Genomic DNA, 20,962 nt, shown 5'->3' with positions numbered 1-20,962 from the left:
GTCCTGCACTCAAACTGGTTAAATAAGGGACTTGAGCATACGTGTTTTTTGGTATTGTGGGGGGGAGGGGGGTCTGAAATCCGAAAAATTCTGAATTTCGAAATGCAACTGGCCCCAAGGATTTCGGATAAGGGATTGTAGACCTGTACTGCATGGGAGGTTTGTCAAAAAAGTTCAGTCACTTGAAATTCAAGATGAAGTAGTAAATTAGATTAGACATCGGCTTCTCCCACAAAGGCAGAGTGGTAATGGATGGCTGTCAGTGACTTGTGGTTCGGTGCTGAAGGCTGAAGTTCAAGATCAATGAATACTATATACTCTCGTCACAACCACTATTTTATTTAAACCCATGCTAAATTGTAAATGATGGGTTGAAATCTGAGATAATTACCCAAGATTTTGCATTTATATTTGGTTTAACTCCTCAAATTCTCTCTACAGAATTGTATTTCTAGTTGTGCCTATGTTGTTGGTCCATACTGTATGTGGACTACAATTGGACATTTTCCTTTCCAGCTACATTGTCCTTTACCCTGGTAAAGAACAGGTAAGAAAGCTTCTGGGACTCCTGGTCACAGCTGCATCTACCACTATGACTATCCTGTCTGATGCCATTATCATGTATCCTATTATTCAATTTACCAATTTTATTCTCTACATGTTGTAAATGCCTTTATACAATGGTGCTATAAACTGCCAGAGTCTCTAAATCTCCCTGACCTGCAGTCACATCTTTATCCTTACTGTCCACTTCCAGGTTTGCTACCTAATCTAAATGGTCACTCTCTCTTCCTCAAACCACTGAGATAAATTAATTTTCAATGAAAATTCAAGATGAAACCACTTAATGTATGGTTGCTAGGGAACCCACTGTTCATTAATTCCCATAGTAGATAACCTGCTGTGCTGTCCCTATCAAATCTTGTTTTATAAATTCAGTCACCTGGATTTCACTTTATAGCTTTCAGAATTGCACAAAAATTGTTCTTTAATTATGTAAAAATTTTACTTTTAAATCTACAGCAGACTTCAAAGAACAAGTGTGCTGTTACCCTGTGTCTGATACTTGTTATTCTAAGTGAAGTTGTCGAGCTATACAACACAGAAATAAGTGCTTTGGCAGCATCTATGGAAAAAAGTATAGTTGACGTTTTGGACCAAAACCCTTTGGCAAGACTAGGTGAAGTTTATAGCAGTCAATTAAAACACCAATCCTCATATATTTGGGATATAGCCAAGTAATTCGAGCAAAGAAAGGAAATTTATGCAGTCATGGGGAGAACTACATGGTCAGCACTGGAAATCAGACTGAACCCCAGTTGCTGATGCTGTGAGCAGCAATTCTACATCTGTGTTATTGTGCTTGCCAGTAAGTACTGGACACCCAAGGTACCTTGCTGACCAAATTCAAAATTTCACTCTGATAAAGCTGCAGTGCTTAGGCTACCTTATAACCAGCATAGAGCATGATATGATTGATTTGTACAACATATTAGAAGTTTATAAAAATAAGCAGTAAGGTATTTACCCAGTACAGTACTGTACAAGAGTCTTAGGCACCCTAGATTTTATATATGCTTTCCAGATGGAATGTCATCCACATAGCCCTGATCTCAACATCATCAAGGTTATCTGGGATTACCTGGAGAGACAGAAGCAAACGAGACAGCCAAAGTCTGCAGAAGAGCTGTGTCAAGTTCTCCAAGATGCTTGGAACAACCTACCAGCCAATTTTCTTATAAAACTGCAAGGGAATTGATGCAGTTTTAAAGGCAAAGGGTAGTCACATCAAATATCGATTTGATTTAGTTTTTTTTTAAAGAGTTCTTTATCGTAAATTTATTGATACTTAGAAACTGCTCATTTCATTTTTAAAAGCATCTTTCCTTTACAGAATTTGTTCTTATACGTGTCAAAGACTTGCACAGTACTATATACTGAAGTAAATTAACAAACTGACATAGAAGTACAGACTACCATCAACTACAGAAAAAAAGTTATTTTATTGTCTCACTGCATTGAATACACAAAATGGCTCATGGCGAATGTTCCTGCATTCAGGAGAAACATAAGACCGCGGAGAAAGAGAGTCACCAGTGTTTGTTTGTTCCTTTGTCCCAGAGGTCACAAATTTCTTTCATGTACAGAACATTTCTCAGTTTTAAAATAATTTTATTTACAAAAAAGGCCAACACTGGGGAAAAAAAAGCAGTTAGTTGTAACATGCATAAAATGTACTTTCAGCCAGCCATTTTCACATTTTGCAAACCAGTACTTGGGTTACAAGACACACACTGGAGTTATTAAAAAGTAAAAGGATATAGTATTTACATTGTTAAAGGATACACTCAATTATTTTCTTTCATCACTCAGAATATTGTTAAATCTGAAAACCCTGAGTGCACAAAATAAAAAGATTAGAAACATTATTTTTATATAATTATTAAATGTAATTTTGAGAGGTGCAGAAGCAGAGAATGGTAAAGAATCTCAGAAATACTTAAAAGATCCTCACCTAGGCAGAGCTTTCAAGAGTACAAGAAGAATTAAGCAAATTAATAAGAATAAAATCTGAATCAATAATGTGCTCAATTCCGGCAATCCAAATTTTAATGGCATTTCTTCACTGGAAACTGATATTCAGAGTTTTTGATAATTTATTGGGTCTTAAAAGAACTGATGCTTTATTCTATCTCTAATTTTAATGAGTTCCATTCATCCCATGTGATGGAATATCCACCATTATTTACGTTGTTACACAGGTTATTGGCAATCGGAGGAAAGCTAATTAGTGCAAGATTTGTTTAAAGGTTTAACAACGGGAGTGAGCTTTATTAACTTACAAAGTAGTATCCAAACATTGCTCAATGATCATGAACATAGCATTGCATCAGGTTCCTAGTAGCAACTTTGTTTAGTATGTTTCTGAATGGATTTGAAAACATGCTGTTAAATTTACAGAATATATTCCTTCAGAATTGCTATGCACACTGCATAGTTCCTCACACTGCAGTCACCTTAGAGAGCTGTAATTCAAAGTATGATTTAAAGCTATAATGTGCACTTTGAGCATTTCCAAGTAAGCAAAAGTTTAGTGTAAGAACAAGAGAGAGACTATGTTACAGTATGTTTTCATCAGTGAATCAATATTTACCCAAATCTCTTAAAAATACTGAACATGCTCACTTGGAGCAAGGCATCACAGAAATATATGCCCTCAACCAAGAAAATACCAATACAAACTAAGTTTCTGGGACATGCTCAGAAGAACCTAGAAAAGCATTTCTATTATGCACAAGCTAGAGAGAGACAGCATCTTTTTTTGGAAGAGTTTTTAAAAATGGTGGACAATTCAACACTAAATGTGATAGAATGAAAGTAGTAAATTAGTAACAAACTTGTCAATGCAAGCATCTCTATTTTATCAAAATATATTAAACTCAACCCCAGGATGGAGAAGATTACAAATAAACAATTGAGAAAATAGTGTCTCTCTGCAGACTGTACAATGACTTCCTATACAATATAATAGGGAATATAGAGTAAGGGAAAACTTACAACTTTTCAATTATACTTTGATTAAATTTAATATTTTTACATATAGAAAATTTGTTATATGAATTTCAGAGTACAAAAAAGTTTTAAGGAGATGTGACAATGTTATTGGCAGAAAACATCAGCTTCATCTGCAAAGGGTGTTCAGTCTCAGCTCCTGCAAACTGAAGCAAAAAAAAATGCTGTCTCTCAGAATCTCAACACTATTGAAGTCAATGGTTGTCAGTCTGTCCGAAGTAACAGCATATGTGCTAAACACAACCCTTGCCATTATATCTATGCTAATAGTTTAATTACATCAGAAAAGGTCATCAGGCTCAAGAGATCAACTTGAATCACTGAACATAATTGGAAACACATGTCAACATTAAATACAATCACAACCGCATACAATACCACAAAGGTTACAAACAGAAAAATTCAAAATAGTTTTCAAGTAAACCAATGCAGTTTAAAAAAAACTAATGTCTGATTTGCTAGCTTCCAGAGGCTACATGACAGAGCACTTTATGGAACATGGAACATTTGTTATGGTTTGATCTGATTACCTGAAATATCAAGTCAGTTTCTCTTTCCACAGAGGCTGCCTGACCTCCTGAGTGCTTACAGTATTTTCTGCTTTTATTTTTGAATTTTTGTATTTGTGTGGGAGGTTCTGAGCAGATTAGTCAGTTTTCACTATTTTGAGGTCTTGATTCCGCTAATGAGTTAAATGAGCCCACCCGTAACATCACCTGGGAATAACAATAAACAAAACTAGCCTGCAACTTCTGCTTCAATGGTCTTAATAAAAAAAATTTAGCCACACTTAAAAATAACTTAATGATGGCTTTGAGGTATCGGTGGGCCTAAGGAATTAGTTGCCAAAATAACCCTGATCTCATTTGAATGGCAAGGTGAACTGTCTACGCTTACTTATATTCTTTCCCTAATGGATAAGCAATTGTGTTAGTCAATCAATTATACAATGATTTTGACATTAGCTACAGATCTAGTGGTCAAAGCTTCCAGTTCCAAACTTTAACATGAAACTGGTATTTTCGAATTATCACCCGTATGTTTACTCAGAATAAAAACATGAAAACCATTTGCCCCAGTCTGTTCAACAGAAGACCACAGTTACTGAATATCCTGGAACAGCACGTAGCACATGGCAGAGAAAGAGACTAAATACTAAACACTGTCAAGATGGATCTGAACAAGCTGTCACTTCTAAACTGTAAATAGATGGAAAATAAATCAACTAGAAGAGACAAAAACAGCTAGGACTGCTAGTAAATCAAACATCATCTTTTTAAGCCTATATTAAGACTCGGGGTATTATAATTAAAAAATATCGTCAGAGCTCAAAATGTGATTAGGCAATAATGTTCAATGCAAAATTTGATTCAGTCTTTTTCAGGTGAAAGACTAACAGTGGTTATCAGAATATGTCACACTGAAAAACATATTTAACTTGATATTATTTACCCCCCCCCCCCAAAAAAAACTGAATAACAGAACAAACGAGAGTTGAATGGCCTACTTCTGTTCCTTTCCTACCAGGTACAGGTGCCTCTACAGGCCACAAGCTTATTAACTTCTGGGGCTTGTCGAAGCTGAACAATAAATGCTACCGGCCCTCCTGACCTAGAGGCCATGATAAATGAACTCGTGCAGGCAGGAGACAGTAGCCTATAAAACAAAGCAATACCTGCTGTAAACTAAAGATCACAACATAATGAACATTAAATTTAACCTAATATGAAAATGTTATTAAGGTGGGAACTTTGAAAAACCTGCAATGCCTGTGCAGAGCCAAGTATGGAATATTATGTCACATTGTGAACGAGATTTCAGACAGTGTGCATCTCTGCTATTTGGTATTGCACATCATTGTTAACAAACAAGTGATTTCCTGATTCAAACATGCCTTATTCTTGGAAATATTACAGAATTGTTCAGTTTTTGAATTAGTAATGTGGCATTTGATTACATCAAATATCCAAAAAAATCTTCCAAGTACTAAAGCTGTGTTTTCAAAGAAACAGTGTTCCCAAACAATAAGCATTTAATATATTACTTTTATGGCCACAAAGCAGAATTTAGGAAAAGTTTAGATCTAAACCATGTTAAAGATTCCCTCTCCCTCCCCCACTACACACACACAAAGAGAAGCCCAGGGATTGAATTATTCTTATAAAAACAAGGTTCTTTACTGCTTAGAAATATGTAGTGACTGGCTAGTGTTTCTAGCAAATTTGTTCTACATTTCCACCCACCTACAACTGTCATTGAACCACATCTCCAGAACAGTCTGCCAATGATGTTGCTTATCTTTGTAAGAAACAACTAGGCTGAAAGAATTGATGAACATTCCTCAATATAGTGCGACAAGAGGGAAAATAAAGCACACATGGCCCTCCTTCTTTGCCTATTAATGCCCATAAGCAACTTCAGCCATGTACCTTGCTGTGGAAGTGAGTGTTAAAACTGGAAAGGGTTGATCCTTCACAACAAATCTGATTTGAATCACAGGCAGGTCAAGATTACCACAGTCATAAAATTATTCCAAAAGAAAACAAATCCTTTTTTTTGTACTTTTGACAAAATAAATTAAGAACCATGATAACTGATTGAGGGCACTGCTGAATCTTCTATTTTAATGCATGCCAGTCCATTGCTAAGGCAAGGCACAGACATTGCAGAGAAGTTGAGAAGAAAGCAATTCCACAGAAACACTGTATCCAGTCCCTGAAGCAGGATGGTGGACACACAACCTAGTCTTCATCAGGGCTACAATAATTTAGCAATGGAGGCAATTAATTATAAAGAATACACTCCTCATACTAAGTGTGGTACAACCACTTTGCACAGGTTAAAATAGTCAAATCGATTGATCTGCTATAATAGGTAACTGTGGCTACAATTTAACAGGATTGCATTTGCTGGTATCACAGCTGCAATGCTTTATTAACTTGAGTGTCCCTTTTAATACTTGGTGTTCATACTTGTATGAATTATCAATACAGATCTCATCATACTGATGGGCATTCCAAATTTGCAGGTCAAACAAACTGAATGAAAGGAAATTTGTTTATACATCCGGAATCTGTTTGACAAAAGTAGGTAGTCCTAGTAAGCACAAGGGTTCAAAACAGCTAAAATATTTGTTACAGTAAACAGGCACTTTATATTTAAAAAATCAGTTTGCACTCAGACTAGTTTGTACCACAGTCTGATAACACACCTGCAATATGACTTTGTTAGTGTACTATAAAATTAAATCCGGTACATTTAGTGTAATGCACAGAAAGAGAATGAGCAAATAGTGCACCTGTACCTAGTAAATCTATTGTACATCACAACAGTTCTCTTTTTTAATATATATATATATATATATATAAAAAGGGTCAGGTGGGGTCAGGAATTTTACACCAAAGAATGTTGGTCTTTTTTTTTTTTCCATTTTTGCCCCGGTTTGTATATTTTACAGATCACATAGAAGGCATCCAATAACCTACAGGAGAAACATAAACAATTGTTAGAACCACACATTCTGCAACCTGGTATTATAATGAGACATTCAGAAATACAGTTCAGACATTCTGCAACTCCAGTGGGTATTTCACACCTTAACATTAATTTCCTTAAAACATTAAATCTCTACATTTTCTCACCAACTGCTGCCAGGCCCACAGAACTCTGCCACCTGAAGATGCTGTGGATCAGAGGTCAGCAATCAGAGTTTGATTTCCTTTACCCTTTTTAAGGATTACCAGGGCTATTCTTTAGCAGTAACCAAAATCACCCCAATCCACTTGTACAAAAGGAATGAAAACAACAAACACGTTCATAACAAGAGCACTCATTGAAAATTCAACCAAAACTCAAATAAGCTTGGGCTCATTTTCAAACTGGAACAGCCAGGCACAATGAAAAGATTTCAATTCACCTTATTATAATCCATTTGGTGTACTCTATACCAGACATTGTAGCTTTAGTGCAGCAGTCCCCAACCACCGGGCTGCAGATGGGTACCGGCCCGCAAAGCATGTGCTGCCGGGCCGCAAGGAAACGATATGATTTGGCAATTTGAGTCAGCTGCACCTTTCCTCATTCCCTGTCACCCCCACTGTGGAGCTTGAATGCACGCGAGGTTATTACCCGCACGTCTTCCATATCAGTGTGGGAAGGAGATCAACTCCTCGAGCTTGCAAATGATGGCGGGCTGAAAAGTATGTTTGCCATAGCATCTCTGCCGGCATTCTGGATCAAAGTGAAGGCTAAATATCCTGAGTTAGCCATGAAAGCACTGAAAACGTTGCTTCCATTTCCAACATATCTCTGTAATGAATGCAACGAAAACTAAATTGCGGAATAGACTGGACATAAGGAACTCCCTTCAAGTATCGCGGTCTCCCATCACCCCTCGATAGGACCGTCTTGTTGCAGGGAAACAAGCCTGGGGCTCCCACTGATTCAGCGATATTGGTGTGTTGCAATGATTTTATATGTTCATACAGGGAAAATATGTGCTGCGTGTTTAATATCCAAATGTTACTTAAAATGTTATGATGCTATTGACTTATAAGTGACTTATATAACAATTGCAGCACGGAAACAGGCCATCTGCCCTTCCAGTCCGTGCCGAACACTACTCTCACCTAGTCCCATCGACCTGCACTCAGCCCATAACCCTCCATTCCTTTCCTGTCCATATACATATCCAATTTTTCTTTAAATGATAATATCGAACCTGCCTCTACCACTTCTACTGGAAGTTCATTCAACACTTACTTCAAGCTCCCCTGATAATTGACTTATCACTACATTCATGCGAGGGAAATATGCACTGTGTGTTTAATACTAAATTTGTTAGATAAACCCTTTTAGAAACGAAATTGAGTGTATTAGCCATTTATCACCGATATTCCGGTCGTGATTAACCCCCACCGAACAGAATCGCCAAAAACGATTTATAGAAAAAAAATCGGCACATACATGCATGTGCACTGGTGCCCGCGCAAGGCTTCATGGTCATTGTAGTCTTTTTGGGGTAAACGCAATGTATTTGACTGCTACTCTTGTCCGTTGGCAACCCTACACACCCCCCCACCCCGGCAAGAATATTGTCAATATTAAACCGGTCCGCAGTACAAAAAAGGTTGGGGACCCCTGCTTTAGTGAACTAAAAAGTGGTAACTGTGAATAGATTTTAAGGCAAGTTTGATTTCTAGATTTAAACGGAGAGATCAAATAAAAAAACAAAACTAGCTTTAATGCTGTTGACAGGAAGACAACAATCTCATTGCTGTGGGAAGCAGCCAGTGAGTGAGTGGAGCTTTGACTCGAGAGATTCTGGCAGTTTTGGCAGTTGGTCTGTGCAATCAAGTCTATCAAGATTTGAATAGATCAGCAGAAAGCCATTGATTAGACAATCAAGATTTGAATAGCTCAGACTCAGCAGAAAGCAGCTGATTGGGCAGTTGAAGTCAGGTGACCAAGCATTTTGAAAAGCTCAAACAGATAAATAGAAGGGTAGCTCAAACACAGTGGCCAGTGAAGGAGCGGAGCTTTGACGAGAAGAGGTGGAGGACAAGCTTGCTTGCAGTTAGTCTTTACAATGCCTCCTGAGATGGTGATGTGCCTCTCATGCGAGATGTGGCAGTCTTGGGGGAACGCCCCTCTCCCGCAGAGTCACATCTGCCAGAAGTGCATACGGCTGGGCGATCTAGAAGACCGTGTAAGGAATCTGGAGCAGCAGCTGGATGACCTTCGACTCATAAGGGAGAATGAGGCAGTCATAGATGAGAGCTACAGGGAGGTAGTCACACCTAGGCTGTCGGAAGCAGGTTGTTGGGTGACAGTCAGAGAGGGGAAAGTGAAGGTGAGCAGACAGGTAGTGCAGAGCACCCCAGTAGCCATTCCCCTGAATAATAAGTTTACTGGCCTGGATACTGTTGGAGGGGACAACCGACCAGGTGTGAGCCATGGTGGCAGGGCCTCTGGCACTTAGTCTGACCCGGTGGTGCAGAAGGGTGGGACGGAGAAGAGGAGAGCTGTCGTCATTGGAGACTCTATAGTCATGGGAGCAGACAGGAGATTTTGTGGACATGAGAAGGACACCCGCATGCTTTGTTGCCTCCTGGGTGCCAGGGTCTGGGATGTCTATGACTGGGTGCACGACATCCTGGTATGAGAGGGAAAGCAGCCAGATATCGTGATACATGTTGGTACCAATGACATAGGCAGGAAGAGGGATGAGGTCCTGAAATGTGAGTTGCAGGACCTAGGCAGAAGGCTGAAGAACAGGACCTCAAGAGTGGCGTTCTCAGGATTGCTGCCAGTGCTACGTGACAGTGATGGTAAGAATTGGAGGAGATGGCAGTTGAATGCATAACTGAGGAGTTGGTGCAGGGAGCAGGGTTTTAGATTTTTGGATCATTGGGATCTCTTCTGGGGAAGGTGGGACCTGTACAGATCGGATGGGTTGCACCTGAACCCGAGGGGGAGCAATATCCTTGCAGGTAGGTTTGCTAGCATGGTTCGGGAGGGTTTAAACTAATTTGCAAGGGGGATGGGGTCCGGAGCGATAGAGCAGTGAAAGAAGTGCATGGAGTAAAGCCAGATCTAACATACAGAGAGGCTTTGAGGAAAGAGAAGCAGAATAAAGGGTGTAAAGGTAGTAAGGCAGAAGGGCTGAAGTGTGTATACCTCAATGCAAGAAGCATCAGGAACAAAGGTGATGAACTGAAAAGCTTGGATACATACATGGAATTATGATGTAGTGGCCATTACAGAGACTTTGCTGGCACCAGGGCAGGAATGGATTCTCAACATTCCCGGATTTCAGTGCTTTAAAAGGGATGGAGAAGGGGGGGAAAAAGGGGAGGGGGGTGGCATTACTGATCAAGGATACTATTACAGCTAGAGAAAGGGTGGGTAATATAGCAGGATCCTCTTTTGAGTCAGTATGGGTGGAAGTCAGGAACAGGAAGGGAGCAGTTACTCTACTGGGGGTATTCTATAGGCCCCCTGGTAGCAGCAGATATACAGAGGAGCAGATTGGGAGGCAGATTTTGAAAAAGTACAAAAATAACAGGGTTGTTATCATGGGTGACTTTAACTTCCCTATTGATTGGCACCTGATTAGTTCCAAGGGTTTAGATGGGGCAGAGTTTGTTAAGTGTGTCCAGGACAGATTCCTGTCACAGTATGTGGACAGGCCGACTGGGGGAATGCGATACTAGATCAAGTACTAGGTAATGAACCGGGTCAGGTCACAGATCTCTGTGGGTGAGCATCTGGGGGACAGTGACCACTGCTCCCTGGCTTTTAGCATTATCATGGAAAAGGATAGAATCAGAGAGGACAGGACTATTTTTAATTGGGGAAGGGCAAATTATGAGGCTATAAGGCTAGAACTTGCGAGTGTGAATTGGGATGATGTTTTTGAAGGGAAATGTACTATGGACATGTGGTCAATGTTTAGAGATCTCTTGCAGGATGTTAGGGATAAATTTGTCCCGGTGAGGAAGATAAAGAATGGTAGGGTGAAGGAACCATGGGTGACAAGTGAGGTGGAAAATCTAGTCAGGTGGAAGAAGGCAGCATACATGAGGTTTAGGAAGCAAGGATATGATGAGTCTATTGAGGAATGTAGGGAAGCAAGAAAGGAGCTTAAGAAAGGGCTGAGAAGAGCAAGAAGGGGGCATGAGAAGGCCTTGGCGAGTAGGGCAAAGGAAAACCCCAAGAGTTCTTTCAATTATGTGAAGAAAAAAGGAATGACAGGAGTGAAGATAAGACCGATTCGAAATAAAGGTGGAAAGATGTGCCTGGAGGCTGTGGAAGTGAGCGAGGTCCTCAATGAATACTTCAGTATTCACCAATGAGGGGGAACTTGATGATGGTGAGGACGATATGAGTGAGGTTGATGTTCTGGAGCAGATTGATATTAAGGGAGAGGAGGCGTTGGAGTTGTTAAAATACATTAGGACAGATAAGTCCCCGGGGCCTGACGGAATATTCCCCAGGCTGCTCCATGAGGCGAGGGAAGAGATTGCTGAGCCTCTGGCGAGGATCTTTATGTCCTCGTTGTCCACAGGCATGGTACCGGAGGATTGGAGGGAGGCAAATGTTGTCCCCTTGTTCAAAAAAGGTAGTAGGGATAGTCCGCGTAGTTATAGACCAGTGAGCCTTGCGTCTGTGGTGGGAAAGCTGTTGGAAAAGATTCTTAGAGATAGGATCTATGGGCATTTAGAGAATCATGATCTGATCAGGGACAGTCAGCATAGCTTTGTGAAGGGCAGATTGTGTCTAACAAGCCTGATAGAGTTCTTTGAGGAAGTGACCAGGCATATAGATGAGGGTAGTGCAGTGGATGTGATCTATATGGATTTTAGTAAGGCATTTGACAAGGTTCCACACGGTAGGCTTATTCAGAAAGTCAGAAGGCATGGGATCCAAGGAAGTTTGGCCAGGTGGATTCAGAATTGGCTTGCCTGCAGAAGGCAGAGGGTGGTGGTGGAGGGAGTACATTCAGATTCGAGGATTGTGACTAGTGGTGTCCCACAAGGATCTGTTCTGGGACCTCTACTTTTCGTGATTTTTATTAACGACCTGGATGTGGGGGTAGAAGGGTGGGTTGGCAAGTTTGCAGACGACACAAGGTTGGTGGTGTTGTAGATAGTGTAGAGGATTGTTTAAGATTGCAGAGAGACATTGATAGGATGCAGAAGTGGGCTGAGAAGTGGCAGATGGAGTTCAACCCGGAGAAGTGTGAGGTGGTACATTTTGGAAGGACAAACTCCAAGGCAGAGTACAAAGTAAATGGCAGGATACTTGGTAGTGTGGAGGAGCAGAGGGATCTGGGGGTACATGTCCACAGATCCCTGAAAGTTGCCTCACAGGTGGATAGGGTAGTTAAGAAAGCTTATGGGGTGTTAGCTTTCATAAGTCGAGGGATAGAGTTTAAGAGTTGTGATGTAATGTTGCAGCTCTATAAAACTCTGGTTAGGCCACACTTGGAGTACTGTGTCCAGTTCTGGTCACCTCACTATAGGAAGGATGTGGAAGCATTGGAAAGGGTACAGAGATTTACCAGGATGCTGCATGGTTTAGAGAGTATGCATTATGATCAGAGATTAAGGGAGCTAGGGCTTTACTCTTTGGAGAGAAGGAGGATGAGAGGAGACATGATAGAGGTGTACAAGATAATAAGAGGAATAGATAGAGTGGATAGCCAGCACCTCTTCCTCAGGGCACCACTGCTCAATACAAGAGGACATGGCTTTAAGGTAAGGGGTGGGAAGTTTAAGGGGGATATTAGAGGAAGGTTTTTTACTCAGTGGTTGGTGCATGAAATGCACTGCCTGAGACAGTGGTGGAGGCAGATACACTAGTGAAGTTTAAGAGACTATTAGACAGGCATGTGGAGGAATTTGAGGGTGCTTATATGGGAGGCAGGGTTTGAGGGTCGGCACAACACTGTGGGCAGAAGGGCCTGTAATGTGCTGTACTATTCTATGTTCTATAACTCTTACTCAATGTCATATTCAGCACCCATTTATGCTAATCACACACCATTCCCATTTTAAATCCCATTAAGTCCGAAAGTTTACCACTCAGCTACACGAGTGATGATTTGTAGAGGCCAATTATCCTACCTACCAACTGGTTTTTACAATGTGGAGGGAAAACAGAGCACCTGGATGGAACCACCACCACCCCTCTCTAGTCACAAGTGTCACACAGAAAGTACAGCAAGTTGCTGGTGGTGTAAGGCAGCAGCTCTATCAATGGTGTCTCTGTGCCAGCAAACAAAGATACAATAGAAAAATACCTAAAAAGTGAGATTAGGTATCAGTTATAGAATGACTGACCTTGTACTGTGAAGTATTAAGGATGAAAGAATTTTCAAAAATTCTTAATTTCTCAATAGACATGACGAAGGTGAAAACATGAGTACAAAGGTGACAAATATCAGAATGAATAATAAACTACGAAACAAGAGAGAATGGATCAAAAAAGTGGGAAATAGTGTTCCAGTGCTAGAACCACATTTAAATAGTTCTGGAAAAGAAATTGGAAGTACAAAGTAAAAATGTGGATTGCAACTTATGGATTTATAATTCTAATAGAGAAGCTGCAAAATAAAGTGTTAATGAACTAGAAGAATAGTACAACAACAGAGCTGTGATGCATTTAGGTAGGGAGAAAAGGGTTGATGTATGTAAAACAAGTGCATTAACAGGGTGAAGGCTTTGAGGTAATAGATTCATGCATTCTGGAAGATATTTTACCAATTTATGTGAAATAGCATACAGAGTACCATGAACTCTTCTAGAACTAAGCAGTACTGGCGCACCTGAAGGATGCATGCTTAGCCCATTGCTTAACTCGCTCTACACCCACGACTCTATGGCTAGGCACAGCTCGAGCACCATCTACACACAACGATTTGCCAACGACACAACTATGGATGACAGAATTTCAGATGGTGATGGGGCAAGATAGTTCAGCTGGTTGAGGGGGGTTGCAGCAACAAGCTTGCATTCAGTGGTAGGTAAGACCAAAGAACTGATTGTAGACTTCAGAAAAGGGAAGTTGAGGGAATACACACCAGTCCTCATCAAGGGATCAGAAGTGGAAAAGTGAGCAGTTTCAAGTTCCTGGGTGACAACATCTCTGAAAATCTATCCTAGGCCCAACTTATTGATGAAATTACAAAGGAGGCATGATAGCGGCTATATTTCATCAGGAGTTTGAGAAGAATTGGTATGTCAAAGATGCTCGCCAATTTCTACAGATGTAACCTGGAGAGCATTCTGATATGGAGGGGTCACTGCACAGGATCAGAAAAAGCTGCAGTAACTGTAAACTTGGACAACTCCAAAATGGGAACTAGCCTTCCCAGCATCCTGGACACCTTCAAAAGGCAATGCCTCAAAACAGTAGCATCCATCATTAAGAGCCCCTATCACCCAGGACCTGCCCTCTTCTCATTACTATCATCAAGGAGGTAGTATAGGTGTAATGCCCTGGTTAACATCTTTACTGCTATGCTGTAGGTATTTCATTTAGCAGTTCTGTAAGAGCAGTCTGTTCTGCTTTCAGCCTGTTTGGGTTAATGTTGAAGATAAGGGATGATGAGGAATATGTGCTATCCAATTAGGATGCTGGAACTGCGGGAAGGTTTCCTTGGTGAGGGACACTGAGGATTGTCTTGGAGTTTTGGTTTGGCAGGAGATGAAGAGAGAAAACGCTGGCGAGAACTGGTTATAGGATATGACCCAGTGGGAGACCTGTTTGTTCAAAATGGATTGCAAGCGATGTTCGGAAGGTGGTGTGTGCTTTCACGCTGACCGAGGGCCCAGCACGTGAGTGACCAAGAAGTTCAAGATGAGCTCCAACTTGTGCACACTTGACTGCTTAATTAAAATGGGCCCTTTTCTTTTTGTTTTTCTTTACTAACTCTTAGGATTCATAAATACAATTTCTTTAATTGTATACTGTGTTTATTTCCTGGCACTAATTTGAAACAGGGTTGCAAATTACACAGCATCCACACAAACTAGGGTTTGGGGTGGGAGAGCAGTTTCAATCTCACAAGTTTGGCAGGGCCAGAGAGTGCCTTCCCTAGACTTCTGGAGCCAAGGAAGCCAGGAAACACACTCAACATTTCAGGAACAGCCCCTTCCCCTCCACCATCAGATTTCTGAATGGACAATGTACCCATGAACACCACCTCAGTAATTTCCCCTTCTCTTTTTGCATTACTTATTTAATTGGATTTAACTTTTTATATATACTTATTGCAATCATAGCTTTTACTGCAAAACAACAAACTTCAAGACATATGCCAGTGATGCATGCCCTTTTCTCACTGTTACCATCAGGTAGGAGGTACAGAAGCCTGAAGGCACACACTCAGCGAATCAGGAACAGCTTCTTCCCCTCTGCCATCCGATTCCTAAATGGATATTGAACCCTTGGACACTACCTCACTTTTTTTAATATATATTATTTCTGTTTTTAGCATGTTTTTAATCTATTCAATGTTTTTAATTTATTTATTATTGTTTTCTTCCTTCTATATTATGTATTGCAATGAACTGCTGCTGCTAAGTTAACAAATTTCACGTCACATGCTGGTGATAATAAATCTGATTCTGAGTTAAAAGGGATGTAGAAATAGTGGAGAAAATTCAAAAGATTTATCAAGATAATACCAGAATTGAAACTGCTGAACGGATCCTGACCCGGATCTGGGCCATACCCTCCAAATATCCAGACCTGACTCTCGGTTTTTTTGCACTACCTTACTTCCCATTTTTCTATTTTCTATTTATGATTATAATTTAAAATTTTAATATTGACTAATTTTTACTATTTTTAATATTTATAATCCAGGGAGCGGAAAGCACAGAATCAAATATCGCTATTATGATTGTACGTTCTAGTATCAATTGTTTGGCGACAATAAAGTATAAAGTATACCAATCAGGAAAGAATGAAAAACTTGGAGAGGGTGCAGAAGAGAATTACAAGGATGCTGCCTGGACTAGAGGGCTTAAGTTATAGGGAGAGGTTGGCTGCACTGAACCTTTATTCCTCGTAGTGTAGGAACATAATTGGTGGCCTCATAGAAGTTTATAAAATCATGAGGGTTACAGATAAGATGCATCGTTGTAGTCTTTTCCCAGATTTGAGGAGTCCAGAGCTAGGGGACAGTGATACAAGAGGACAGATTTAAGAGGGACCTGAGAGGTATCTCAGCAGGTGATGAGTACTTGGAACTTGTTACCAGATGAAATGGTCAAGAGGGTACAATTGCAAAATTTAAGAGGCATTTGGATAGGTAGATGAAGGGAAGGGCTTAGGCTTTGGGACAAATGTGAACCAGGACCAGAAGAGAGGATGCTGTGGTTGCAATGGACCAGTTTCCATGCTGTTTTACTTATGACTTTAGAGAAAATGAGGAAATGATAAAGAAGGATATGTAATAAGGCTAGTGAGGAGATTCATGTCTCTGAATTTGTATGATAAGTACTTTTTTCTCTTTCCCTTCCTTTTTCATTTCTTAATGCTTGCTAAAAGAATTGTTTTCCTTGAACATGTTCCAATTACAGTGAAATATCAGTGAGTTAAAAGACATCAAAAGCTTGTTACAGATGCAGACTAACCTGCTTAGTTAGTCTGGTGTCTTCTGTTCTTACGTCACATCACAAGAATGTTCAGGCAGTGTTGGAATTGCATACAAAAGAAAATATTTACTTGCCTTCACAGAATTCTTAGAGATGTTATATATAATTATCTGGATAGACAGGGTCTGATTAGGAACAGTCAACATGGATTTGTGCGTGGAAGGTCATGTTTGACAAATCTTATTGAATTTTTTGAAGAGGTTACTAAGAAAGTTGATGAGGGTAAAGCGGTGGATGTTGTCTATATGGACTTCAGTAAAGCCTTTGACAAGGTTCCACACGGAAGGTTAGTTAGGAAAGTTCAATGGTTAGGCATTAATATCGAAGTACTAAAATGGATTCAGCAGTGGCTAGATGGGAGACACCAGAGAGTAGTGGTGGATAACTGTGTGTCAGATTGGAGGACAGTGTGAAGCGGTCTGCCTCAGGGATCTGTACTGGGTCAAATGTTGTTTGTCATATATATTAATGATCTGGATGATGGGGTGGTAAATTGGATTAGTAAGTACGCAGATGATACTAAGATAGGTGGCGTTGTGGATGATGAAGTAGGTCTTCAAAGCTTGCAGAGATTTAGGCCAGTTAGAAGAGTGGGCTGAAGGATGGCAGATGGAGTTTAATGCTGATAAGTATGAGGTGCTACATTTTGGTAGGACTAATCAAAATAGGACATACATGGTAAATGGTAGGGCATTGAAGAATGCAGTAGAACAGGGGGATCTAGGAATAATGGTGCATAGTTCCCTGAAGGTGGAATCTCGTGGACAGGGTGGTGAAGAAAGCTTTTGGTATGCTGGCCTTTATTAATCAGAGCATTGAGTATAAGAGTTGGGATGTAATGTTGAAATTGTATAAGGCATTGGTAAGGCCAAATTTGGAGTATTGTGTACAGTTCTGGTCACCGAATTATAGGAAAGATGTCAATAAAATTGAGAGAGTACAGAGGAGGTTTACTACAATGTTGCCTGGGTTTCATCTCCTAAGTTACAGAGAAAGGTTGAACAAGTTGGGTCTTTATTCTTTGGAACGTAGAAGGTTGAGGGAGGACTTGATAGAAATATTTAAAATTATGAGGGGGATAGATAGAGTTGACGTGGATAGGCTTTTGCCATTGAGAATGCAGGAGATTGAAACAAGAGGACATGAGTTGAGAGTTAAAGGGTAAAAGTTTAGGGGTAACATGAGGGGGAACTTCTTTACTCAGAGAGTGGTAGCTGTGTGGAACGAGCTTCCAGCAGAAGTGGTTGAGGCAGGTTCTATGTTGTCGTTTAAAGTTAAATTGGATAGATATATGGACAGGAAAGGAATGGAGGGTTATGGGCTGAGTGCAGGTCAGTGGGACTAGGTGAGAGTATGAGTTCAGCATGGACTAGAAGGGCCGAGATGGCTTGTTTCCATGCTGTAATTGTAATATGGTTATAACTGACATGAATCTGTGGGTAGTTCATCTAACAGTCAATTTAATTTGCTAATATACAAATGACCCTAATCCAATTAAAAATAAACCTGCCTCTTGGTTGCAGGTATAGAAACAGATATTTTGAGCATGGATTATATTCCATTGTCCTGGCTGAATAGAACTGAAGTTTAAAATAAACACACATACACACACACACAAATATTACCTACCTAATTACATAATGATGCATTTTAACCCCAAGCAACCTTGGTTTCTATCATCTTGACTGTTGAGTTTTATCATTCTGTATTGCCGAATCTCTCGTACCAGTGTGTAAAATGCATCTTCAACTCCCTTTAATTCAAATACAACATTCTGTTAATTGCTTGATAAAGAACAGATATATTCAAATATAGTCATCAGTAATAGACGTCTATTAACGTTTAAAAACAAGAGTATACAAATATATATACCTGTAGTCAATATAATGCTTTCAGAGATTCTTAACAACTTCAAATTCATACAAATATTAATATTTTTACTACAATGGCTCTTTTAGTCAGAATGCTTGCCTATTGCATCTTAGGCCATAGTTGTGCAAGATCATATTGGTATGTAGATAACTATATCTTACAACATACCAAAATATAATTAAGTCTTATCATTTTACAACTTCAACATTAGTTTTATATCTTCTGTAAAGATTAGCTCTAAACAGATCTTTCAAACTCCAACAAACTGGCAAGTCTTATTGCACCAAGCACTTTGTTAAAGAACTGCAGCTGACCCTTCTCTAATATCTCTGGTAGTAAACTCATTTTAAATCAGACAGCTTTTAAAATTAGTCAAACACTATGTAACAGTCACATTAAATTCAACTAAAAAATATGTAGTTGTTAAATGCTCTATTTCAACTAGACATGTTCAGTGAGTACGTTATATCTTACAATAAGAAGTTGGGCTTATTGAGCATATGGCTCCAAACACAAAGAAAAGTTGACCAATATCCTTTCCTCTCACAGCCATCCAAAAAAGGGATGAAGATTAAGACTAGAAACCAGACTTAAACTCATTGTTTAGAATGGAGAGCTGTAATCCATAGCTTCCTTGACAACCCCAAGACATCGTCTGTCTACAGCAGGCACTTCACAGAAGTGCAGAGATACCACAATATGTTTCAGCAAAAGCATCAAAAATCTACTGGTAAGATAAATGAACCAACATTAAAAAGCCTTTCCCAGGCCAACCCATTCTGCTTTAATGTCAGGCCATATGATCTACATGCCAGGTACCTGACTCCCAGACACCATTCTGTGCTCCATTGCCAAATTACAGAGGAAATGATTGTCTCAAGCTCTCTTGAAAAAGAAATATCCAACTGACTTGTGGAAATCTCTAGCCAATGAATGCTCAAGATGGAGGAGCAGCATTTGGTTAGGTGTTGAGTCCATCCATTAATCAAACATTAGCCTCATCCGCCACAATGACTTGTACAACTAGAGATGCCTGGGGCTACCAAAATGAACTACAACCACTGGAATCCTTCAGAATCTATTTTACTTGGACTGGTTTACTCGATTTAGTTACATGGACAGTCCACAGAGGATTGAAGGGGTGACTGCATCAAAAAATATATATTTTCAGTGTTGATAGGAAATAAAACTTGGTTGAATCAAATGTGCCCTCAATAAAGAGCAGGCACGATAGCATTTGCTTGTCTTACAGATCATGTCAACAACTAAATTTTGTACTAGAGTAGATGATTTCGATTCCTCAAAATACGTCTAGGTTTAAAGATAAGGAAGTCAAACTTTGGGTGAAGAAGGGTCATCTCTGAACACTACCTAGTGATCCTGCTGGCAGAATAGACAAGTTTGAATTATTGTGGACACAAGAAATACATGCTGGAAATCCAGAGTCACACACACACACACACACACACAATGCTGAAAGAAATCAGCAGATCAGGCAGTATTTATAGAGGAAACAACAGTCAACATTTTGGGCGAGACCCTTCATCAGGACACTTGTGGGTGCAAGAACTATACACAATTAGTCCATTCACATTTAAAAACTCCCCACAGATTCTCTCTCTTCAGTGATCGGGTATCACCAGATTATTGCCCACCCTGTTTCCCATGAGCTGAATGGTTTGATAGCACGGTTCAGAGGACAGATAAAAGCCAAATTACTGGGGGTCGAAAGACACATGTAGGCTAGAGCTTTAAGGGCAGGAGGTCTCTCACCAGAAAAGTACAGTAGTTTAAAAAAAATTCTTTGACAAACTTCATTTTCCCATATATCACCATGGTACTTAATGCATTGTAGGCCAGCTCCCTGAACCACAATTTTAATAACTACATACAGCACTTAAGAGGTCAGCACCTACCAGGGAGGAGGAAGAAGACAAATGAAGTGGGGGCATGGTGGGGGGAACACAAATAGCATCTTACTGGAATCCAGGTGTCCCCCGCTTTTCCAACATTGGCTTTACGACGGTCGCTGTTACGAAAGACCTACATTAGTTACCTGTTTTCGCTAACAGAAGGTGCTTTCACTGTTACGAAAAAAGGCAGCACGCCCCCCCGAGCAGCCAAGGTCCTCCCCAGAACTGCATTCTAGCCGGCATTGCTTAAACACGTGTCTGTGAACATCTGTGCTTTATGTCAATTTATTCTGAACATCCATTAGCAAGATGAGTTCTAAGGTATCGGAAAAACCTAAAAGAACTCGTAAGGGTGTTACACTTAGCGTAAAACTAGACATAATTAAGCGTTTTGATTGTGGTGAATGAAGTAAGGATAAAGTGAGTTTGGCTTGT

General features: G+C 40.0%; 1 protein-coding gene across 3 annotated transcripts in view; it reads right to left on the bottom strand.

Moving 5' to 3' along the window:
* Nucleotides 1-1,984: 1,984 nt before the first annotated feature.
* Nucleotides 1,985-20,962, bottom strand: part of LOC140195248 (GTPase NRas) — a 61,958-nt gene continuing 42,980 nt past the window's right edge. For all 3 annotated transcript variants that reach the window (XM_072253287.1, XM_072253286.1, XM_072253288.1), the window contains exons 5-6: nt 18,372-18,495; nt 1,985-7,054 (exon numbers count right to left, since the gene is read on the bottom strand). In XM_072253287.1, coding sequence (XP_072109388.1) covers nt 18,376-18,495 — 120 coding nt within the window. In that variant the 3' untranslated portion in view covers nt 1,985-7,054; nt 18,372-18,375. The remainder of the gene's footprint in view (nt 7,055-18,371; nt 18,496-20,962) is intronic.

The sequence above is a fragment of the Mobula birostris genome, chromosome 3 (genome assembly GCF_030028105.1).
Source record: "Mobula birostris isolate sMobBir1 chromosome 3, sMobBir1.hap1, whole genome shotgun sequence".
Classification (NCBI taxonomy): domain Eukaryota; kingdom Metazoa; phylum Chordata; class Chondrichthyes; order Myliobatiformes; family Myliobatidae; genus Mobula; species Mobula birostris.
The sequence above is the reverse complement of the archived record's forward strand: the minus strand, read 5'-3'. Positions and strand labels throughout refer to the sequence as shown.